This window comes from Lemur catta, chromosome 15 (assembly GCF_020740605.2).
Source record: "Lemur catta isolate mLemCat1 chromosome 15, mLemCat1.pri, whole genome shotgun sequence".
Lineage (NCBI taxonomy): Eukaryota > Metazoa > Chordata > Mammalia > Primates > Lemuridae > Lemur > Lemur catta.
Window position 1 is genome coordinate 15,655,521 of NC_059142.1, and position 24,986 is coordinate 15,680,506.

The 24,986-nt window shown below is 52.9% G+C and overlaps 1 protein-coding gene across 3 annotated transcripts in view; it reads right to left on the minus strand.

Moving 5' to 3' along the window:
* Positions 1-22,170, minus strand: part of RAP1GAP2 (RAP1 GTPase activating protein 2) — a 191,594-nt gene extending 169,424 nt beyond the window's left edge. For 2 of the 3 annotated variants that reach the window (XR_006728925.1, XM_045526105.1), the window contains exons 1-2: positions 22,037-22,137; positions 18,104-18,139 (exon numbers count right to left, since the gene is read on the minus strand). Coding sequence is in view for 2 of the 3 variants with exons in the window: in XM_045526105.1 (XP_045382061.1) it covers positions 18,104-18,139; positions 22,037-22,080 (80 nt within the window). In the remaining variant the exon portion in view is untranslated. Of the gene's footprint in view, positions 1-18,103; positions 18,140-22,036 lie in introns of all 3 variants that reach the window. The other variant, XM_045526106.1, reaches the window with a different exon arrangement.
* Between the last annotated feature and the right edge of the window lie 2,816 nt (positions 22,171-24,986).

Sequence of the window (24,986 nt, forward strand, 5' to 3'; positions counted from 1 at the left end):
CCCTTCACCCATCTTCCGCCCCCATAACATTGGACCCAGCAGAACCACCCCTGTTGATAGGATTTTACCCTTTACCAAGAGATTTTCTGCACATCTGAGCCTCGCACCCCAGGGAAGAAGCAGTCATCTCTCCCCACGCCTGACCCCTTTGTTAGGGCGCTCACCCCTCCCCCAGCACCAGCATCAGGCCTCAGCGGGACCAGCAGCGTGGGTGTGCGAGTCCCTGCGAGTGTGGGGCACGAGTCCATCCTTCCACGCCTGGAACTATGGGGGCTGCGCGCGGGCCTGTGCCAGGGTGCCCGTGTTCACAGTTAAGCGTGACAGACAGGACAGAATGATGATGCCCGCGGAGGCTGCCCACCCTGGCTAAATGCCAGCTCTGCCTTTTCCCAGTGTGTGACGGGCCACTTAACGTCCCTGAGCCTTGGTTGCTTCCACGTGCCAACAACAGGAGCCACCTCACGGGACGGGTGTGAGGATGGCATGAGGCAACACAGCAGGTGCTGGGGAATGGCAGCCAGTTTTGTGGCTCTTACAATGGAATGTGGCATTGAGCCCATTTGTGCCTTTTTGGAGGACTGTGTTTCAGAGAATGGATGTAACTGTGTGTGTGTGTGTGACCCTAAGTGACCCTGTGTGCTCATGTCTGAATGCATGTACCTGCGTGTGTGTGAATGCAGGAGATGCCAGGGCCCACATCCTATTACATTTGAACTGGATGTCGAGCATGGAACGAGGAGTCTAGCCCCGGGAGTCTGAGCTCCCAGCTGCCAAAGATACCTGCTTGTGGCCGCCTCCTTGGCGCCACCTAGTGGGGGGTCTGGGAGCATTTCTGCAGCATGTGACAAGCCACAGACTGCACAGAACCTCTGGGCTCTTCCAGGCCTTGCAAGTCCCCCAGGGGAGTCTTCCCTTCCATCTGAAGCAGCACTGCCCAGCAGAACTTTCCGTGTTGATGGAAACGGTCTGCGATGTTCTGTGTCTACGTTGTTCAGTACCGTAGCCACTACTGAGCACTGGAAATGTGGCCAGTACAACAGAGGAACTGAATTTTTAATTGCACTTAATTTAAATGGCCACACGTGACCAGTGGCTGCCGTATGAGATAGCACTAGTCTGGAGGACTGTCTGGGTCCCGGGATCCTGCTGGGCCTCAAGCCAGATAAACCAACCCCTGGACCTCCCAGTTACAGGAACCAGGACACCCCCTTTTTATTTAGGCTGGTTTGAAGTAGGTTCTGGCCACTTCCACAGAGTCCAGACAATCATATGATGCCCCACTGACCCACTGGATCCTGCTTTAGGGAGTGTGAACACAGAACACATTCAGAGAGGGCCACAGGAGGCAAAGGATACCTGCTACGAAAGACAAGAGGGACCAGGTCACTGGAGTGGCCATCGGGTCCCGGGCAGTGCATCAGTTCTCCAGGACGCCGTACACCCCAACCCTGGAAGAGCTGGGATCCAACGTGACCGAGGAGCCATCAAGGACATTTCTATGCCTCCTTCCTACAGACGCAAGCGTGGGTTTGGAGACAGACAACCCTGCTTCAATTCCCAGATTGCCAGTTGTGTGACCTTAAACAAGTGACAACCTCTGTGAGCCTCATTTTCTTCGCCCGTCAGATAGGAATTGGAGCAAATATCTTACAGGGAGGGGGTGAGGATCAAGATAACATGTATAAAAGCATTTTACACGTTCAGCTGCACAGAGTAAGCACTTAAAGTTTGCTAGCATTATTATTGTACAGCTTTATATTAAACCATCATCATGTAAGTTTTTACAACCTGAAAAAATCCTGGTTCATAGAACAATTATCTAGGCCACCCAGATGCCATGCTGGGGCATATGCCTTGGTTCCCCACTTTCCTCCCAGCCACAGTCTGCCAGCCTCCACGTTGTACAGGCTCTACCCGGTAGCATCCTACAGACATCTGCCTGCTTCCACACCACACTCGAAGCCACCTTTACCCCTTCTCTTGAGCAGAAGCTGGTCCCTGTCCATCCACTTATAATAGGACTCCACTGGGTCCAGCCACAGTGACCTTCCTAGAGAGCTGATGGAGCCCTCCACACTGCCACTCACACCTCCAACTGTCTCCCCATAGCCCGGCAAACTAAACGCACCCCCAAGCCTGATCTTCCAGGCCCCCCACCACAATCCAGGCCCCCCACAACAATCCAGGCCCCCCACCCTTTGGACCTAATTCTTCTGTTTTCCAAGACTCCAGGCTTGACCCAGGTTACCTAAGTACACCTTGCTCTTTTTACCTCTGAGCCTGTGCAAGATTCAACGGATAGATCAATGGACTCAAACAGAAACCCAGAAACAGACCTTAGGATATACAGAATTTAATAGGGGAAATGGAAAAAAATTTGCTAAAGTCTAGTGCTGAAACAATTGACTGATTATTTGGAAAAAATAAAATTATAATTTTATTTCTCATCTTATGCTAAATTCCAGATGCATTAAAGAGTTAAATTTAAAAAGAAATAACACTGTTAAAAGGGAGGGGGAGAAAACGTAGGCAATGTCAACTTGCTGTTGGAGAAGGACCTTTCTAAGCATAACATAAAAGAAGGAACAAATGAAAAGACAGATTTTACCACCTAAAAACAACAGAGTCAAATTTTTTTCACTAAAAAACAACAGAGTCAAATTTATGGACAAAGGGCAAACTGAGATTGATTATTTGGAAATACAAAATGAACAGCAAAGAGAAAGAAGCTTTGATAAGAAAAGAGCTCTAGTTAATCAACAAGAAAAAGATGAACACCCTGAGAGAAAAATGGCTGGCCAGTTAGCCAGGCGTGGTGGTGCACACCTGCAGTCTCAGCCACTCAGGAGGCTGAGGCAGGACGATCGCTTGAGGCCAGAAGTTTGAGACTAGCCTGAGCAAGAGCAAGATCCTGTCTCTACAAAAAATAGAAAAGTTATCCAGGCATGGTGTCATGTGCTTATAGTCCCATCTACTCGGGAAGCTGAGGCAGGAGGATCACCCGAGCCCAGGAGTTGAAGGCTACAGTGAGCTATGATGACACCACTGTGCTCTAACTGGGGCCACAGAGTGAGACTCTGTCTCAAAAAAAAAAAACTGTCTCCACACATTGCTAATGTCCCAGCACTTTGGGAGGCCAAGGTGGGAGGATCACTTGAGGCCAGGAGTTCAAGGGCAGCCTGGGCAACATATCAAGACCTGTCTCTACAAAAAAAAAAAAAAAATTTAAAGTTAGCCAGGTGTGGTGGCAAGTGCCTATAGTCCTAGCTACTCGGGAGGCTGAGCCAGGGGGATGGCTCGAGCCCTGGAGTTGGAGGCTGCAGTGAGCTGTGATGATGCCACTGCACTCCAGCCCAGGCAACAGAGAGAGACCCTATCTCAAAAAAGAAAAGAAAAATGGGCAAGAGTCATTCAGAAATGTTTTCTCAACAAAATTAAAAATAAACATGTGAAACATTTACACTTCGCGGTAGTCAAAGAGAATCATCAAAGAGACATACAAGATTTATTATATTCAAGGATGTTTTTACAGCATTATTTGTTTAATACTCAGGAATTGAAAACAATCTTAATATCTAAAAATAAAGCAATGGTTAAATAAATTATGGAACCTCATAATCATAGGTGGTATGCAACATTTTAAACCATGTTTTTAAAAAATATCTAATGATGTTGAAAAATATCATTATATATTATAATAAATGTTAAAGGGAAGCTGAAAAGCATAAAAGACTGTAAAGAAACACATCAAAAAGATAACATTTTGAAAGATGGTGGATCATGGTGGTTTATTTTTTTAATTTGAATATTTGTATGTATTTTCTAAATCTTCTACAGTGAGCATATACTATTTTTATAATCAGGAAAAATGCTATTTTTAAAAAGGGAAAAAAGGACTGTACCCATATGAGGAAATGCTCGTGATATAACACAGAAGACAGAATACAAGCACATCCCCCGGGCCTGGGGAGAGGAACTCGGACATTGTGATCTGACACTCGAGCCAGGAGGGTTTTCATTTGCTTATTCAGAATTACATTAATGTTTGTATAGTAAAGAATGAAATAAAATGTGCTCTTGTTCAAATCGATGTGAAAATTAAATATCAGTGAGGACGTGGGGAATAGGACTCCCGTAGAATTCTCAAACACCCCTAGCACAAGTGTAAATGGTAAACGCTCTCTTGCAGGCAATTTGGCAACATCTAGGAGAGCTGCAACCCAACAGCTCCACCTCTAGGTCCTTCCTCTCGTGACCTCTCACAAAAATGCACAAAGGGTCAGGTGAGGGACAGCCACTGAAAACACTGCTTGCAATATCAGAAAATGGAAACGACCTAAGTATCTAGCAATAGGGATACAATGGGGGGATATTAAAAATATGACATGTTTGTACAAAGAAATACTACATGGCAATTAAAGAGAAGGCACTAGACCTGTCTATGACACCCTGGATAGATTCCAAAAACCACATGGCAGGGCACAAATGCAGAACTATGGTGGTAACAACTAACACATCTGGTGCACACTACATCCCCTCACTGTTCTAAACTTGCTTAATCCCCAAAATAACCCTACAAGCAGGTTTTAGGTTTTACTATTAGTCCCACTTTACAGATTAGGAAACTGAGGCATGCAGAGATTAAGTAACCTGCCTGAGGTCTCACAGCTGCTAAGTGGCAGGGCCACGATCTGAACCCAGGCAGTCTGGTACCAGAACACCACCTCGTGCAAATTCAAAAGGACATCATGTATGTCAACTTTTTTTTTTTTGAGACAGAGTCTCACTTTGTCACCTGGGCTAGAGTGCCGTGGCATCAGCCTAGCTCACAGCAACCTCAAATTCCTGGGCTCAAGCGATTCTCCTGCCTCAGCCTCCCAGAGTGCTAGGATTACAGGGGTGAGCCACCGCAACCGGCCGTATGTCAACTTTTAATACACACACAAAAAAATAAGTGTTTCTAGATACCTGTGCATGGATGTGACAGTATTAAAAACATGGGCTGAGAGAAAATGCACCAAATTCCTGGTAGTGGTCGCCCCTGTGGATGGGGGAAACGGGGGAATGGGGCCAAGAAGGAATGATTACAAGAACTTAACTTTATCTGTGGTTTTTTTCTTTAATTAAAAAAAAACCTCAAAAAATTAAGCATAGAATTATGATATGATCCAGCAATTCCACCCCAAGTGAATTGAAAGCAGAGTCTCAAAACAACGATGTGCACTGCAGCACCATTCACAACAGCCAGAAGGTGGAAGCAACGCAAATGTCCACCAGTGAATAAATCCGATAAACCAAATGTGATAGATACACACAATGGAATATTATTCAGCCTTAAAAGGGAAGGAAATTCTGACACGTGCTCCAACATGGAGGAACCTTGAAGACATTATGCGAAGTGAAATAAAGCCAGACACAAAAGGACAAATATTGTATGATGTAATTTATGTGAAGTTCATAGTCAAATTCAGAGACAGAAAGTAGAAGGGTGGTTGCCAGGGGCTGGGGGAGGGAGGTCTGGGGAGTTGTTGTTTAACAGATAGAGTTTTAGTTTGGGATGATGAAAAAGTTCTAGAAATAGTGGTGATAATTGCACAAATTATAAATGTACTTAATGCCACAGAATGGTATACTTAAAAGTGGTTAAAGTGGTAAATTTTATGTTTTGTATATTTGTATAAAATTAAAAAAATAAAAAAAAGGTTTGAGGAAAATAAGACGAAATGTTAACAACTGTCAATTCTGGGTCCTGAGTACCCAGTTTGCCATGTCACCTCAGTACGGACGAGGATGTGGGAACCAGGCCCACAGCAGGCAGGATGTCCCTTGCAGATGGCTCGGGCCTTTTCCGTCTTGTCTCTTCCCTCCTCCTCCTATTTTTACTGCATTGTGGTTGCTATGGAAACAAGGGGCACCTCAGGCTCCCAGAGCTCAGCCCAGGTGCTGCTAACTCCAGGAATAATGTCAGAGTATGAATAAAATAAAAGCCCAATTGCCTGAGCCTTGTGTACACACATGTCTGCCCTCCTGACCACGTCTAGCCAGTGACCGTGTGTTCACGCATGTGCCTGCAGTGATAGGCCATATGCACACACTGTCCTCAGCAGACAGGCTTGGGTCTGGGTGCACAATGGTCCAGTTTGCTCGTGTGGGTACGGGGGAGTATGCCTGAAGGCCTGTGGGCATGTCACATGGTCACATGTGTGTGACCACACAGCCCAGGACTGTTATTAATAAGATCGGAAATATTAAGGCACGTGACATTTATCAAGCGCTACGCACCAGGCACTGTGCTGCATGTTTCACCTGGATTATCTCATTTAAACCTCACAACAAGGGTACCTATGTGTAGGTCCTATTATTATCCCCTGATAAAGAAATTGGGGTGCAAAGAGGTTATGTAGCATGCCCAGGGTCACCCAGAGTACAGGAACCTAACCACCGAGTCTGCACAGTGGGGAGAAAGTGCTTTAAATGGCACTGGTTCCCAAGCAGCTGCAAACCCAGCTGCATCGCACTCAGCACTGAGAACACACAGGTTTCCTGGGCCCCACCTAGGTCTGATGAAGCAGAATCCCCAGTTCCCAGGGTGGGGCCCCGGAAGCTGCATTTTAACACACTCCCCTAGGTCAGCCTGCACTGTAGCCAGGGTGGGCAGCCATCAGTCCACCTAGGTTCAGCTGGCCAACAGGGTTGAACAGAGGGTGGCAGAGTGGAGACAGGGGCTGCCTCTCCTGAGTCCCGTTCCTGGGGAATTCCACAGACCAAAGCTCCTCAATTCCATGAATGCAGACTCTGCCAGCAGCAAAGCACTCAAGAAAAGGGCAATGGCTGCCATATCTCACACACACACACACACACACACACACACACACACACACGCATGCACATGCACACTCCGCCTGGGTAGGGCTCCAAAAGTCAGTTATGTGGCTTTGTGGCCTGCCAGGCACGGATTTCCGCCCACTCCACCCTCTCAGAATGAGCTGGGTGTGGGGTGTGGAGGGGTTACACTGCGGTAACCTGCTGGTTCACAGCTCAGCCCAAGGCAGGGAGTGGACCGCCACCTCACCTGGGCAACAAACAGTGATAGAGGCTGCTGAACACCCTAGAAGTTCCCATGGTCTCAGATCTCAAGGGGAGAGAGACGCAGACAGAAACCACCAGACCACCACAGCACAGGAAGAGCTAAATGTGACTCTTGAGGTTCTAGCTGTTCCAGGGGCATGAGGAAGGGGTGCTCCATTCTGATGGGGAAGGAGCGTGCATAGAGGAAGCTGCATCTCAGCCGGTCCTGGAAGGATGCACAGGATGCAGACACTGATGCCAGGGATGGGGGTGGGGAGTAAAGGCATGTTCCATGCAGGCAGAGCAGCACAAGCACAAATACAGATGACAAAAATGCCAGGCAATGGAAAGTCTCACCCTCAGGCTGGAGCTAAAGGTCAAGAGGAGGCCTTTGTGAGAAAACAAAACAACACCAGAAACTGACTGAGGCACAGAGAGGTTAAGTAACTTGCCCAAGGTCACCCAGCTGGTGGACGCAGGATTTAAATAGAGGCTGCCTGACTCCGAAGCACACAAATTAACCAGTAAGATAAGGTTCCCTGGTGGTGTCTTTTTCTTCCGTACATCTTTGAGAATGCCGTAAGGGTCGACCTGGCTAGGCCTAGAGCAGTGGTTTTCAACAGCGTGGGGGAGATTTTATACTGCTGCTCCAGAAATACATGGAGACATTTTTCATTGTCACAGCTAGGGGTGGGTGGCTGACATCTAGTGTGTAGAGGCTACAGATGCCGCTGAACACCCTACAATGCACAGCATAGCACCCCACAGCAAAGAATCCAGCCCAAAATGTCAGTAGAAACCCTGGCCTGGAGTGGCTCACACCCACCCAGAGCCCATTTTAACATGCAGCCCAACCTCAACCATTGACAATCATCAAACTTGTTTGTCCCTTGGGACTTCGGTTCCCAAATTTTGCTGCACATTGGAATCACCTAGAGATTGTTAAAAAGGACGGATGCTGGGTCTCATCCCCAGACATTCTTATATAATTGGAACTGGGTACAACCTGGGCGTCAGAATTTTTAAAAGCTCTCCCCCAGGTGATACCAAAGTGTAGACAAGTTTGGGAACCGCCGCGCTGGGGGAGGGGAGAAGGGAGCAAACCATTTGCTGTGGACCCAGACAGCGGATGCTGACGCCATAAAGTCACTGGGGAGCAAACCCAAGCACACGACTGCCCAGTTGCCCGCCAGCTGCGGGGCGGGGCCATCCCTACACTGGCATCCTAGGGACGACGAACCCTCGTGGAATCAGCACTAATGAGGTCTGCCATCCCGTCTCAGCCTCCTTGGAGCAGGGAGGGCAGCGCTAGGGCCGGCTTTAGGGATGATGCATTAGTCAGAGCTGGCAGAGACCGGAGGAGGAGGTTAATTAGACAGCCTTTGTCACCGTCTGGGCAGGAGATAATGGCCAGAACCAGGAGGCAGGAGGACCAACCCCGCCATGACTCAGAGGCTTCTCAACCTGTGACAGAGAAAGAACTGGATTTGAAATAGAAGAAAGGTTAATTGAGAGTGAGTCCAGTCTGGAAACAGAGCCGGAAATGACCCACCAGCGGCTGAGGTGGGGGCGAGAACACCGTTGCGGGGTGACCGGGGAGAGGGATTCGGGAGTCAGCCACAGAGAAGCAGGAGCTGAGACCTAAGGAGCTGGCACTCCCACAGCAGAGGTGGCACTGGTGACCCCCTGGGCTGAATCTGCTCTGCAGGATGGACCACACACAGCTCTGTTCTTTAAATTCTTGAGTTAGTTGTCAAGATTTTGCTAAAACTCCAGATTTCCAGCTGCTCTTGTGAAGCTGAAGATCTGGTGAGACGGACCAATGTTCTCGCAGGGTGCCCGACGCCGGGTCGCACGGGTCCTTCCGGACACGGCACGTGCTTGCCAGTGCCCCAGACCCCCTTCCCTGTGGTTGTATCCGGTCCTGTCGGGTCCCTGCAGGCATCTGGCTCTGTCCTCAGAAAGAAGAGATGAGGTCCTAAGTCAGAAAGCAGCGAAGGAGGAGGAGCTGGACGGGAGCTGGCGGGCAGCGCATCACACAGACGGAGCGCCGGCCTCTCGCATCTCGATCCCGCCCCCACCACCTCCGTGCTGCACTATCTCAAGCCAGGAGCATCCCTGCTCTCAGGGTCTCAGTTTACTGATCTGTAAATCAGGAGGTCAAAGCTCATGGTCCCTAGTTGTCCATCCTCGTGTCCACAGGGCTCCTGCAGGCTGCCAGGAAAAGCTAATCCTTCCAACAGAGATCACCCCAGGCAGTGAGGCATCCCAGATACAGCCAGGGAGGCCAGGGATGACGAGCCAGGGGAAGAGAAGACTCAGGGTCCAAGAGCAGCCTTCCAGGGTCTGAAGGGCTCTCAGAAGAGGGATTGGCCTTATTTATGGGTGGGGGTGGGGGGTTAAGGGATAAGATTGCACTAAGCAGTGGCAGTTACAGAGATTCCAGATGAAGATAATGGTCAGCTTTGAACAAGCAGAGCTGTATTGCAATAAAATAGGCACCCTTATGAGGTAATAAGCTCCCCATCGCCAGAGGTAACCAAGCTCAGGCTGGGGAGTACATGGACAAGAAGCACAAGGGATGTACAATCTGGGCAATCAAGAGCCTTTCTCTGAAGCCCAGTGGGAGCAATTCCTTGCCACCCCTGGCCAAATCCAGCTCCCGATGAGCCAGGACCTCCGGCCTCCTCTTCCACAGGACCTTGAACCTTCCCATCCAGGCCAGGCCAGCAGGCCTGTAGGCCCGGGGAGGCCTGTGAGGAAGCCCCACTGCGTGGCCGGAGGCTGGAGGTCCACGAGGATTAAGGAGCTGAACGGGGTGCGGGAAGCCACCCAGGGGTGGTTGGGCCTGGGCTGGTGGGCCACAGGCTGCCCCGCCTGCAGTTTCCTCTCCTGCATCCCTGCCTTTACCCTCAAGATTAACACAGCCCTGTTCCATGGGACCAAGAAGGAACATCCTACTCCACCAGCCACAGGGAAACACCCTCACGGGCTTCAGGGATAAGCAGAACCCCTCCTGCCCACCGTCCCACACCCATCTCCAAAGAGCCCCAATTCCTAGTATCTGTGGGCCAGGGCTGCCAGCTGGCTCCCTGCCTGTCCACCAGCAGATACCTGCGAGACCTGGTCACGTCCAGGGGAGCTGTCTGTCCACCACAAAACCAGAACAGGGACTCACCAGGGCTTCCTGGGCATGGTGGGGACCAGCTGGGAGGCAGGCCCAGAGCACACGGGTCCCTGGAGTTTGCAGGCCTGGCTGCCTGGCAAATGCCACCTCCAGGTGCAGCCCCAGTGCCTGGTAATGAAATCGAGCCACAGCCTAATTGCCGGCTAAGCACCCGCCTGCCTTGCCTCTCCCTGTAGCCACTCACGCCCCGAGACTTCAGATCCCAAAACAGGCATGCTCGTGGTTACCATAGGAACTTGCCAAAGCCAAAAAAGGCACCACACAGGCACCCACATGGGCCCCCAAAGCTCATGTCCACCTGCACAGGCGTGCACGCCCACGCATGACTACACACGCTCTCGCACGCCAACACTGTGCTCAGGCTCAGGGCCCATCGTGAAGAAATGAATGAAGCAGAGTCTGACACTCGAGACAGAAACAGGCACGCTCCCCTGGCCCCACCTGGGCCCGTCTGAAAGTGAGTTCCCCGTCTGCTGGTGCAGCCAGTGTTCACCTGGAGCTCGCCTGCTAAACGCACTTCGGTCACTGAGCAGGACAGCAGCCCTTGGCCACAGACCGACTCTCACGGCCCTCAAGACACCTCTCCTCTGCCCCCTTCTATGGGGTGGGAGGTGTGAGGGTCAGGATGGAAGACAGTCCGGGTGGGAGAATGGGAGTGCAGGGGACATTTCATACTCAGAGCCTTCCTCCCTCCCCTTCCCCAAGCTGCCCAAACTCCCCTGTTCCCCATCTTCGCACATGGGACCAGCATCCACCCAGGGCTCACCCAGAAACCTGGAAGTCATCACCTTGACCCCCTCCTTGCCCTCACATGTCCATACCAGCGCCGGGCTGGGAAGTCCATTCCCTCCAGCCCCACTGCCCCCTCCCCAGCCTGCCCACCTCCTCCCCAGCCCCTCTGATCAGCCAAAGGGGCCCTCAGACTCCAGTCGGACCCTGTCACTCTCCTGGCTCTAAGCCCTTGGATCAAGCCAACCCCCCCAGCCCCCGCCCCCGCACTGCCACCCCCACGTTCTGTCTGACGATAATAACAGCTCCCAGGTCCTGCCCGCCTGCCAGAGCTGTTTCACGCCCCACCGCCTTCATGCATGCGGGTTGCTGCTGCCAGCATTGCCTCTCCCTCCCCGCCGACCTTACACACCCTTGGAGACGGCTCAGGCATCTCCAGGTTTCCAGGAAGCCCCTCTCCATCCTCTCAAAGGGCATCTTACCGTTTGTCCCATCCCACGGCAACTGTCTGTCCCCTGTGGAATGCCAGCGCCCAGGAAATGTTAGCTGAACTGACTCAGCCTTCTATCCCCCAAAACCTCAAGCTCTCCCTGTCCTTGACAACCCCAGCAAACTCAGCAGATGCCCTAGATGTGTAGGAGAGGAGCTGAGTCACCCCCAGAAGGTTCTAGAACATCTCTGTGGTGCCTCAAGAGTCTTGTAATCTACAATAAACAGAGACCTGGTGGCCAAAGGTGGGGAAATGAATTGGTGATCATGGCCCTCAACCAGTGCATGAAAAAGCCATTAAATTGGAATCAAGGGGTGAGCTGCAGAGAAATGGACTTTCTGTAAGGCAGGCTGAAAAGCTGGAGACACGGGTGTGGTGCCCAGAATGTGCTTGCTAATTCCAAGAGAGCCAGGAGAGGAGACGTCTGCAAAGATAGTCACCTAGATCTCGTGGGTATGCGCTTCTCACAGAATGGGGACGGAGGCCTGTGGCAGAGCAAGGGACAGCACTTCCTCGAATTCGCAGCCCCTGTCCTGCAGGGACGCTGTCTCCAGCAGTGGCCATCAGGGATGCCAGGGGCCAAGGACAGCTACACTGAGACACGCTGTCTACTCCTGCCCTGTGTGGCCACCATATTTCTAATAGGATTTTGAATTCTTAGCTGGCTAAACCTGAACCTTAGAATAGGGGTCACTGTGTGGTGTCTCTGGCCAAACCATGGTTCAGCGGAAATGCTGCCCCCAGCCGGGCATGGGCTCCTGCACGCTCTCTCCATCTCCCTCCCGAGGAAGAGAGCAGAGGGCACCGTCACACCCAGGCCCCAACCAGAGACGCCATTTCTAGGGACCAAGGCCTGGGTTGGATTCTTTTTGCTACAACGTAATGGATTTTCAACTTCCCCAGCATTGGAAGTGTACACAATACTGTGCCCCCAGTGGTGGGGACAGGATGCCCTGAGCCATCGCCACACTCAGTCCGTCCCACCATGGCCAGTCCCTGTGTGGGACGGTCGTCTCAGGTGGCTGGAGCCCACGCGGCCGGCAGGCAGACAGACAGACAGACAGACACACACACACACACACACACACACACACACATATACCCCTCTCTCTTTAGCCAAGGGGTCTCCAAGGAGGGAGGGCAGGGGAAGAAAAAGGAGCAGAGGAAAGTCTCAGGGCTCCTGCTCAGGTCCTCCGCCTCTGGATGCTGCTTCGAGGACCCCCAGGAGGAAACCCAGACACCAGGCCCCACCAACCCTCCTCCGAGGAAGTTTAGTCTAACCCAACACTGCAGACACGGACCTTGTCCCAAGCCGGCGCCCAGAGCAGAGGAGAGAAGGGGGAGCCCCACAGGCTAAGCCTGCCTCTCTCCCTCCACCCCTCCACCGGCCTGTGATAGGCCGAGCGTGACCGCCCAGGACTGATTCACTCGGCAAATATGGACCGAGAACCTGCTTGGTGCCAAGCTCTGTGTTAGGCCCTAGGGAGCCCCTGCTCTCGCAGACGTTCATTCCCGCGTGCATGTATTCACTCACTCAACAGCGAGCGCCTACCATCGCCGGGGGCCTGCGAGCAATACAAAAGGACATAAGCCATGAATGTAAACTCCTAGAATGCCAAGGCTGGAAGAGAGCAGCAGGTTGTACATTAGTCCAACCCTCCCACTTTAAAGATGGGGAAACTGAGACCCAGAGAGGTTAACAATTTGCCCATTTGTTAGCCCGGGGCTATGACCTGGGCCTGCCAACACACCCTGCAAGCCTCTTTCTCCAGCAGGGTTGTGCCACCACCCCCCTCCAGTGTTCCCGCATGGCCTACGCCCCCTGTGCCCCCACTGCAGCTAAGTCTGTCCTTGCCTCTAAGGGCCCTCCTCATCCAGGCACCACAGACATAATTTATTGGGCCTCTGGCGGGGGGAGAAGCCCAGGAAGCCAGGGGCACCCTCTTCCACAGTGTTGTGAGGCAGAGGTGCACGCTGTGGCCAAGGGCTCCACACACACAGTCCAGGAGCACACCAGGAAAACAAAGTAAGAAAGTCAGGCAGGGAGGTAGGTGCTGAGAACCACTCAGCTCCACCCTGGATGGAACCAGCCACAAAGCACAGACCCAGATTCAAATCCCAACTCCATGACCTTGAACAAGTTTCCTAAACTCTCCAAGCCTCTGTTTTCTCATCTGTAAAATGCATAGGGTAATGGTCCCTGTGTCATGAGATGGCTGCAAAGCCTCAGGAAAACAGTGCAATGAAAGCTTAGCACACAGTAAGTGCTTAATAGCAGCTAGGCCAGAGCCCCCATCTTCAGAGCTGCAAGCCTCAGGGATGCCTCCAGCAGTTCCATGGCTGACTGTCTTCATGTCAAGAGCACCAGGTCCCTGGGGAGGGACCACGGCCATCAGGGAGCACCTGCCACAGTCTGGGAATGTCCACTGCTCAGTGCAGAACTCGACGGGCTGCACCAGTAGAGGGAACGATGCTCACCCAGCAGAGGCAGAGGAAGGAGGCTTCCTGGTGCCCGGGGGAGCCCCAGCAGTGTGCACTTGGCTGCCTAACTCACCTGCCGGTGAGCAGAACCACACCCCGGGCATCTGGGCAGAATTCTATATACTGCCAATGGGGAGCAGGGTGGGAACTGATCTTCCTTTAGTCCCAAGGGTATTGGGGTGACTCGATAAAATCTCTCACGGTGTCTGCCCATCCCACAGCTTGTCTTTCTTTCCTGAGAATTAACCCCTCCCACATAGCGACGTTTCATCCATATGACCCCATCTTTCCAGCTAACCTGATGAACCAGAAGCTGGACCAATCAGAGTCTCTCTATTCAACAGCTTCATTGAGATGTAATTTATATACCACTTTAATGTATATAATTCAAGGGTTTTTAGTACATTCACAAGGTTGTGCAACCATTACTACTATCATTACACACTATCTAATTCCAGAACATTTTCATCATCCCCCCAAAAAGACTTTACAATTCACTCCTCCCCCAACAGGCCCATAAGCCCTAAACAACGATTAATCTACAATATTTCTATCAATTTACCTATTCTAGACATTTCATATAAATGGAATAATACAATATGTGATCTTTTGTGTCTGGCTTCTTTCTCTTAGCATAATGTTTTCAAGGTTCATCCATGGTATGATACGTATCAATACTTCTTTCCTTTTCATGGCCAAATAATATTCCGTTGTATGGCTAGACCACATTTCAATCATCAACTCATCTGTGGATGGACATCTGGGTTGTTTCCACTTTGGGCTGGCAATAATGCTGCTATGAACACTCATGGACAAGTTTTTGTGTGGACACATGTTTTCACTTCTCTTGCATATAGACCTAAGAGTTTAATTGCTAGTCATATGGTAACTCTATGTTTTTACCTTCTGAGGAACCACCAGGCTGTTGTCCAAAGCAGTTGCATCATTTTACATTCCCACTGATGTGTATGAAGGTTCCAATTTCTCCACATTGTCAACAATACTTATTATTATCTGTCTCTCTTATTGTGACCATGTTAGTGCGTGTGTGCAGTGGTATCTCATTGTGGTTTTGATTTACATTTCCCTGATGGCTAATGATGTTGAACATCTTCTCATATGCTCATTGTCCATTTATATATCTTCTTTGGAGAAATGTCTATACAGATCTTTTGCCCATTTTTTTTTGTGTCATTTGTTTTTTAATTTTTTTTTGAGACACAGTCTCGCTCTATTGCCTGGGCTAGAGTGCCGTGGCATCAGCCTAGCTCACAGCAACCTCTAACTCCCGGGCTCAAGCAATGCTTCTGCCTCAGCCTCCCAAGTAGCTGGGACTGCAGGCATGTGCCACATGCCCAGCTAATTTTTTCTACATATATTTTTAGTTGTCCAGCTAATTTCTTTCTATTTTTAGTAGAGACAGGGTCTCGCTCTTGCTCAGGCTGGTTCTCAAACTCCTGACCTTGAGCAATCCTCCCGTCTCGGCCTCCCAGAGTGCTAGGATTACAGGCGTGAGCCACCGTGCCCAGCCCATTTGTTTTTGTATTGAGTTGTAAGAGTTCTTTATATCAATATATTCTAGATATGAGTCTCTTATCAGATAACGATTTGCAATATTTTCTCCCATTCTGTGTGTTGTCTGTTTACTTTCTTGATTGTATCCTTTGCAGCACAAAAGTTTTTAATTTCAATGAAGTTCAATTTATCTATTTTTTTATTATTGTTGTTGCTTGTGTTTTTGGTGTCACAACTAAGAAACTAACACCTTATCTAAGGTCACACAGATTTACCCCTATATTTTCTTCTTAGAGTTTTACTGTTTTTAGCTCTTATAGTCAGGTCTTTGACCCATTTTGAGTTCAGTGTTGTATATGGTAAAAAAGAGGTGTACAATTTCATTCTCTTGCATGTAGATATCCCATTGTCCTTGCACCATTTATTGAAAGAGTGTTTTTCTCCATTCAATTGTCTTGGCACCTTTGTTGAAAATCAATTGACCATAAATCTGAGGGTTTATTTCTAAGCACTGAATTCTGTTGGATTGATCTATATGTCTATCTTTATGCCAGTACCAGACAGTATGCCAGTACTGTCTTAATTATGGTAGCTTTGCAATAAGTATTGAAATCAGGAAGTGTGAGTCCTCCAATTTTGTTCTTCTTTTTCAACATTATCCTTGAATTTCCATATGAATTTTAGGATCAGCTTATCAATTTCTTCAAAGAAGCTAGCTGGGATTTTGAAAGGATTCAGTTTCCAGTTCCTGATTCAACCCCTCCTAAGCTGTAGCTCCACTTCTTCCCCCGGGGTTCCCTGAAGCACCCTGGTATTCTTTCCATAAATTCCATCTCTTGTTTAACCAGATTACACTGGGGTTTTGTTTCTTGGAATCAAAAGAATCTTAACCAATAAAACTAGGAACACAGTGCTACATACACACTGTCCCAAACCATCATCTCAGTGCCACCTCCCCAGATACCCAGAGACCCTGCTGGGGTTCCAATCTCAACACTGACCCATGCCCTCTGCCCTTCACTCTAGCCCGTAACTGGTTCTCTTCCAGGTTACAAATATTATATTTACCAGTTCAAGCAAACAGATCCTCAGTAAATGCTTGTGAAATTAAACCAGATGTCCCAACACAGCACCAAAAGAACACTCCTACCACTCCATACCTCTTAGCAACCCCCACGTCTATCATCTCACTCAATGTGCAGACGTGCTCTGGGAAGCTCTAGGAAAGACAGACATTGTTGTGCCCATTGGACAAAAGATATGGAAAGAAGCCCAGGATGTGAAGTGTCCTGCCCAGGGGGACTTGCCCTGAGCACTAGGCTGCACTGAGGCACACACCATGCCAAGCCAGCACAGGCATGGGGGGCCCACTGTCTTGCCCCACCTTTAAGAGCTGCTTTAGAAGCCATCTCCTCCCAGCAGTCTTCCAGGACTGCTCCAAGGCACTCCTGGTGTCAACTCTACAGAGAGACCAAAAGCTCTCACAGGGCAGGAACAGTATGTCCTCCATGCCAGCCCTGCTAACGCCCACCCTCACCTTTCTGAGCACACAAACCAAACTGGGAAGCCTCTTATTTTGACCCCTATGTATGCCAACCCTCAAGACTGGCTGTGCTTTGCCCAGGGACCTATACCCAGAAATACACAGTCAGTGCTGGCAACTGAATGGCGTGGTAGGGAGACCAGCCAGGAAAACCTTTCCTCTGACATGTGGGCGTGACAGCCCCGAGGAGCTGCCTCTGAAGGAGGGCAACCCAATGCAGGCATTCTTCACGCACGAGCTAAGTCACAGGCGGCAGGAGAATATTTTGAACCAGTGGCCAATGCTATTTTCCTCCTAGAAATTCCTTCCCAATTCACTCAGTTGGAGCAGGCGATAGTCATACTCATTGCCCCAAGGGAAGGATGCAGAAGGAAGTAGGCGATACTCTAAATCTCAAAGGAGAAACAGAGTAAAGGGGATTTTTTGCTTTAAAAAACAGGAGAAAGAGGATCAAGATGCAGACAAAATGGTTCGGCCAGAAATAAAGACAGAAAAGGAAGGAAGACGGTGAGTGAAGAGACGTGAGAGGTTCTAGGAGAGAGGTGTGCCTGGACAGACCTGGGAACACATGGTAAACCGAGGCAGACAATTCCCACACCCTGAGTCTGCTACGGAAGCCTCAGAGAGCCCCAGGGCCAAACTGACCAGCATGACATATGTCTGGTAACAGATGACTCAACGAGCAGCTGACACCACTCACACACACACACACACACACACACTCCCTGGGGAATGGCAAAATGACAGTCTGATAGGGTTGGGACTTCTCATAGAAATTAAAGTGATAGAAAATAAAATTATCTCTCTTACACTCCTAAGTCTGCAGCCTGAAAGTCACACTTGCTACACACATTCCCACCATGCTGGTCCCTGCTGCTTCCATTCCCACCTGTGCCCTTCCCCAGACACCCCGGAAATCAAGATCCTGGTCCAGCCTCCTCCAGCCCAGAAGCCCCACAGACTCGGACTGAAATCTGACAAATGCGACAGCCCCTCTCATGTTTCCCCCACATTGGGGTAACGAGGGTCCCAGAGGAGCTCTGGTCTACCATCGTCTCTGACCTTTACAGAACAGGAAGTAGCTACTTACTTGACCTTCAGACTCGCCAGCATGGTCTTGTCGATCCTGCCAAGAGAAAGCAAGGGCTTCGGTCAGTGCCGGGGCTGAAGGCTCCCACAGAGCACCTGCAGGGGAGGGGATCCTAGGCCAGCCCAGACCACCAGACCGGCAGGGCTCTGCAGGGGACAGCTGCTACAGGGACAGGTTCCCCCCTAGCCAAGTGAGGAAGGGAGGACTGTGAGTTCTGGGAGGGCTGGGCCCACACAAAGCCCTATGAGATGACTACCATTATTATACCCATTTTAGAGACGAGGAAACTAAGGCTCAGAGGGTAAAGTCACTGGCCCAGTCTGAACCCAGGTATTTGACTCCAGACCCAAGGATCTTAAGCACTTTACATGCAGCCTCTCCCTTCACTACCGCTACCCCCACAGGAGGACTCTGCAACCCAGCTTCATGGGTCAGTGGCAGGTGGACATCACTATTTTCCGGGCTTCTGCTTTGGGAAGATGCAAGCACCCCCAGCACCAGGGACCCTCCCTCCAGGCAGGCAGATCCCACTCCTGGGATAGAACCCGACAGCAGGCTCCAGGGAGAACTGGCAGGTGGGTTCCCTCAGACCCAGGAGTTTGGAGCCGGGAGGATCACCTTTGCTGCAGACTGTCCCAGCAGCCAGCGCCTCCACCCCAGCCTGGGCCCGCCCTCGCTGGAAGAGGAGGCAAAGCTGCTGAGCTTCTATTTTTACCCCCTGCATATGCCAGCCCTTATGGCTGCCACAAAGAGGCCCCTCCTCCCTCTCTGGGCACAGAAAGGTGGGCCATATGCCCACCGGTGGCATCTCCTGTTTAGAGGTCAGGACCACCAGTGTCACCACCACTGCCACCAGCACCAGTGCTGCCACCACCAGCATCACCTCGCTGTCAGTGTCACCATCACTATCCACGTCACCACGTGCCACCATCACTAACAGTGTCACCACCCGCAGTGTCATCACCGGTGTCATCGTCACAATCCATGTCACCATCACTATCAGTGCCAAAACCTCTGTGACTGTCACTGTCAGTGTCACCGAAATCACCACCGCCTCCAGGATGCTTGAAATCCTGGAAAGTTCTTTCAGGCAAACCCCGTCTAGCCAGCTCAGCTCTGCCTCAAGCTTCCCAAACACATGACGACGGGGAGAGGAGAGGTGTCGGGCCACATGGTGAGGACAGGGACTGCGCCAGCCCTCACAAGTCAGCCCTGAGGCCTGGAGCTAGAGGGGGGATCCTCTCACTCTGAGGAAGCTCCCAGCACCTGGCTGCAGTCCCCAGCAGCAACGCAAGCTGTGTCCCCAGCGTCCTGGCCCACGTCCCTTCCGGTTTCTTCCCCACACTCCCGCCTGGGCCCCTTCCTTGGCATTTCCTCTACTGGTCCCTGAGGCTCTCACCCTGGGCCCCCACCCCCTCTGGCATGCAGACCCTCCTCCTCTCCCATGCAGCCCACCAGACCCCCAGATCTGACTGGGAGTCAGACCCCCACATTCTGCTGGAACATCTCCAACCCAGAGCTACCCACTGGGAACTCCTAATAATAGGCCCGTACATTTCACATTTTCTCAAGGAATCTCTGTTAATTCTTACACCATCTCTGTGTTGTGGGTGAGGCAGAAATTCCAAGCTGACACATGGGGAAACTGAGACCCAGAGAGGGGAAGTGTCCCATTCGAGTTCCTCAATAGTCAAGGTGGAGTCAGCACGAGCCCCTGGACTCCTGCCGTGTGCCCTCCCGACCTCTGTCTGGTCAGCCCCAACTACCACGCCGCCCACCAGCTCCTTGGGTCACAGCGGCCCCCGGCCCCCAGCCCAATCCACACCTACCCAGCAGCCCGCCCACCAGGGTTCCCACGCTGGGGTGGCCCCAGGAAGGCGGGGCCTGCGGTTTGGGCAAGGCTGAGATGGGAGATGGGGCGGTGGCTGTGGGGCTTTCTCTTTCAGGGCGCCCAAGTCCCTGGGTGCCCCTCCCTCCCCTGGGCCATCCCCCTCACCCTCGTCACCTTGTCTGCCCTTGACACCGGTGGTGATCCACCCTGCCTCCAATGGAGCTTTGAAAATACCATCCCAGAGATTATGTTCAGCGTCTGGAGGGCTCCAGGAATCTGTGATATCCCCTGCAGCTGACAACCATCCCCAGAGAATGCCCAAACTCCAGTCCAGCCCTCTTGCTTACACCAACCTTCCAACCCCACCACAAGGCCCTGCCAGCCCCTCAAACTCAAGGGGCCCCAACCAAATGCCTGCTGGGTGCAAAACACCCCACTTAGCCAGTCTACAAGCTCCTGCTGAGGACGTGCGATGTGCCAAGCATCCAAGAGACCACGGTGAATGACACGGAGGGTCCCTGCCGTCCCGGAACCCACAGCCCGTGGACACCATGGTTAGCACATGGGGGTCTCCTGGGCATACGAGGGCTCTTCCCCCGCCTTCACCTGTGCCTCACAGGCAGCCCCGGGCGGCCACACTCCTATCCTCCCCCTTACCTGGCCAGGTCCAAACCTCAGGCCCGGATTTTTCCCAGGGCTCTGGAGCAGCGGTCTCGATACACGGGGATTCAATTGCGGTGACACTAAACTGAGACTCAGAACCTTGCAAAGGGAGCTTTCTGACGGCCGTCCCCCTGTCTGCGCCACACCTCCCAGAGGAAGGCAGGTCTCGGCTGCTTCCCAGACAGCAGCCACCCTCGGGACGGCAGCGCCTTGGCCCAGGCATCAGGGACGGCCCGTGAGCCGGCACTAGGCCACAGGGTGCCATGCCTGGCATCACCTCATCCCCACCGTCCCATCTGCCGAACGTGGAGTGCGCACCACCCCTGCCTGCCCGAGGACGATGGCAAAGTGCTGTCAAAGGGGGAAAGGGAACAAGAAGCTGCACACGGATGGACGGGAGGAACTGCCCCGAGGAACAGGGCCGCCCTCCCCAGCCCTCCTGTGCCTCCCACTCTCTCTCTCACCCTCCATGCCACCCCCCGTAGCCCACCCTTTTCCACACCAGGACACCCCCTGGCCGCCCTCCCCCCGCACCCCCTCCCAGTTTGACTACGCCCCGGGCCCAGACGCTGAAAGGAAACCGATAATGAAAACCACTAGACTCTGTTCCCCAGCTGGGGAGAAGCTGCCAGCAGCTGGTCACCAGAGACAAGCCTTTGACCTCAGCCCCCCACTTTCTGGCCCCTTGGGAAGGAAGGAGCATCTCCCTTCTCCCAGACAGAAGCTTAGAGGCAAAAGGTGGCCCCGAGGGCCAGGCGGGAGGCTGGGGCACAGACAGAGCTGGGGCGGGGGCCTTTGCAGACAGACCTGCCCCTCCACTCACAACTCAGCCCCAGAGCCCGGGCAGCCCAGAGGTCCAGCGGGTCACAGACTCCCCTGCCACGAGGTCACAGCAACGGCATAGACAGGAGCGTAACACACATGCACAGACTCGAGCACACATGGCTACAGAAGACCAGAGGTGCAGATGGGCACCTGCTCAGAAACACGGAGTGCACGTGTGATCACATGTATGGGCACACGTCTCACACATGCCTACACACGCAGACAGGCAGTCACAGTCACACACACATGCCTGCACACACAGTCTCAGGTGCGTGCACACACGTTCACAAAAATCCCAGACACTCACACACGGGAACCCACTGACAGGGACACACTCAACAACAGTCAACACACACTCACGCTTCGACCTGCCCACAGGCAGCCAGCTCCGACCTCCTGCTTTCCCTAGCAGACTGTGCCCCGGGACAGTGAGGAAAGCTTGCAGTTTCTGACGTCCCCACCAGGATCCTCCAGCTCTACCTGCGGGGCGTCTGCAGACCCAGCTCTCAGGCACGGTCCGAGCCCCTCTGTTCCCCAGGCAGCCCAGGCTCCCAACAAGACTGCACCTCTAAGTTCGCTTCCATCATCCAACCGCCCGCCCATCTGTCACCCACCATCCGAAGCCCCCAAAGGAGACGCTGCGCTTCCGGCCAAACATGGTTGTGACCACCGGGCCCTGGGCCCCAGCAACGTCCCCGGGGCTGTCGGCGAGAGGGCCGTGGTGCAGCAGGGTCAGTGCCAGCACAGGGCGGGGCCCCCAGCGTGGCGCCTCCCACCTCGCCTGTCCCCCAACCCGAGCTTCCTGTGGGTGAGGCTGCAGGGGTGGGAGGTGTGTCCTGCCCTCCGGGAGGCACCAAGACAGGCAGGGGAGGGTGTGGAGGGCAGCTTCCCCACACCCAGAGGAACCCACAGCTCCGGAAGGGGCTCGGCTGGCAGATTGCTCCACAGCCCCAGTTGGCAGCTCGGCCCACACAGCCCCGGCTTCCTGGAACCCAAAGGAGCCTTGAGGATTCCCACGACCATGCCTGGGAGGGTGGGGGGGCCCAGCTGGGAGCCTCAGGGAGCTTCCTAGGGGCTGTCTGAGGCAGGGACCTGCACCTGCCTGCTCCACCATGGCTCAGCACGTGCCAGATAAACCAGCCACACACATGTAATCGCACGAGCACACATGGAGATAAGTACACATGCACACACGTGTGCACAGGGACACATGGGATACACATGCTCAGGTACATATACATGCACCGGGTACACAAGTACATGCATGCTTACATACATGTCATTAGGTGCCTGCATACACGTGAGCACAGGCACTGCACACTCATGCACACAAGGGCACGCTCACATGCAGGTGTGTATAGGCGTTAACAGAGACACCTGCACACACCTCTCATATGCTTACAAATCCCCACATAGACACATGCACCCACATGGATAGACACGTGTGCTCACATGTACACATCAACACACTCAGACCACACACACCCGTAAGGTATATTCATACGTATACACACACATACTCGGGCAGAGACCTGAACTTGTCAGACCCACTGAGTGTCTAGACAGAGGTCAGAGCAGCGCCATGCTCCATGCCTACGGGGGGGTGGAGCGCGGCATCTGTGTGCAGGTGAGTTTGTCTTTCCAGCTGAACCACAGTGAGAGTCCTCATCTCTGCATGCACCAGTGCGGACCACGCCGTGCACACAGCAGGCGCTTACTAATGACAGCCCCTTAGGGGGCAGTGGCACATACACCATAGCAGACACTGTGGTAGGTGAGCACAGCCAGGCGCCAGGCCCCCGCCCCGCCGCAAGCAGTGGAGAAAGGGGACTGAGCTGCCGCCGCTGCCACCATTGGCCTCTGTCTCTGGCCAACCCTCCCCGCAGCTTCCTGTCCAGGACCTGCTGATTCTCAGAAGTCAGAGACTCCGTGCTGAGGTGCCAGGGGCCAACCATAGGCTGTGGACAAAGGGCACAAGGATTTCTATTTTCTGGACCCCTCTGCAGCAGGGGACACTACAGAGCCCTAAGGGAGCACCCTGGGTGGGCTGGAGAAGCAGCTTTGGGGTCCCAGCCCAGCGCAGGGCTGGGGGTGGCTCCCTTCCTCCAAGGCAGCTGACCCCCAGCAGGAGCCCGGAGGTCCTCAGCTCAGGCTTCCCCCTCCACCCCCACCTCTGCCCCAGGAAAGGAGGATCGGTTGGTTCCCTCTCTGGGGTGGCTTCAGACCGCTGGCTTCCCGCTGGAAATCTGCTCCAGAGAGCCACGAGTGCCTCTCACCCCACGGCACCCAACCCACACCCAGGAGGTGCTGAGCAGGTGCCGCGCATGCCTTGGGTCCTACCTGCCCTGCCTTCACGTGGCCTCCCTCTGAGAAGAACCCCTCTGCGCCCCATCCGCCCCAGGGTCAGGAGTGAGCATCTGACCAGGCCTGTCCAACCAGGGCTTCCACTCTCCCGGCTGCAGCCACCTAAGCGGACCCAGTAAGACTTGATCCCAGGACACTTCCCCTGCTAAACCACAGGGCGAAAGCCTGAGGCTGTGGAGACTGTAGGAAAACGAAACCAACCCGCAGAAAGGCAGAGACAGAAGCAGGGGAAAGATCAGGTCTCGAGGGCATCATCTGAGCTCCTGGATCCGGCTGTGCTGGAAGCCAGCTGCCCCCTGGGCAGAGAAGAGGCAGCAGTATGTCCCTGTATTCCTACAGCCAGCATGAGTTGGATCTCTCACTCTCCATTGAGAAAGTCTCGACTAGGAAGAAGCGCTGGATGAGAGAATGAATGCAAGTGAGAAGGATCGGCCCACTGTCCCTTCTTCCTTCTCGCCCCCTCGCCGCCTGCGACACTGACTCCAGGCCACGTGCCAGGCCAGGTGCAGAAGGCACCAGCGTGAGCCAGACACAGTTCACAGCCTCGCCCCAAAGCTGCTGGAGTGGGGATCACATGAGTTGCTAATAACAAAATTCCTTTTGCAAATTAGTTGCTTCTTTATCTATTAGAGGGAGCTGACGGTGAGCACATCTGCGGAGCGTACTTTGATGTGCTTTCACGTGTGAGAGGTGGGGTAACAGTCACATCGCACCTGGGCACACCCACCACCCACACTGACCACGTGTGAACGTTGTCCATCACACGTATTCTAGGGGACACAAAGCCGACAGATGCTCACCGTCCAGGCAGACACCCAGGGAGGAGCACCTGGACCAGGAAGGACTCGGGCCCAGGCCCAATCATCTGAAGGGAAGCAGGACAGCCTGGGGCCCAGGCAGCGGTTGTATTTCAAGGCCTCAGCTGCTGCCACCCTGAGGCTGGCTTCCCCCATCTGGGACTCTGGCTCCTGGGAGCCACAAAAGGCCCCAGACACCCGGCCAAGGAGCAGCAGTAGCCTGGCTGCGTCAGTAGGTGCAGGACTCACGGCCTCCTGGGCTGCCTCAATGCCGCTGGGGTCCGGGACCCCTGGAGAAGCCAGAAGCACCCAGCACGCCCCTTGCCCCCAGAGTGAGCGCCTGGAATGAGAGAAGGGAGCTTCCCATAGGGCTCTTCATTTACTCCACAAGCTCTGGAAGGGG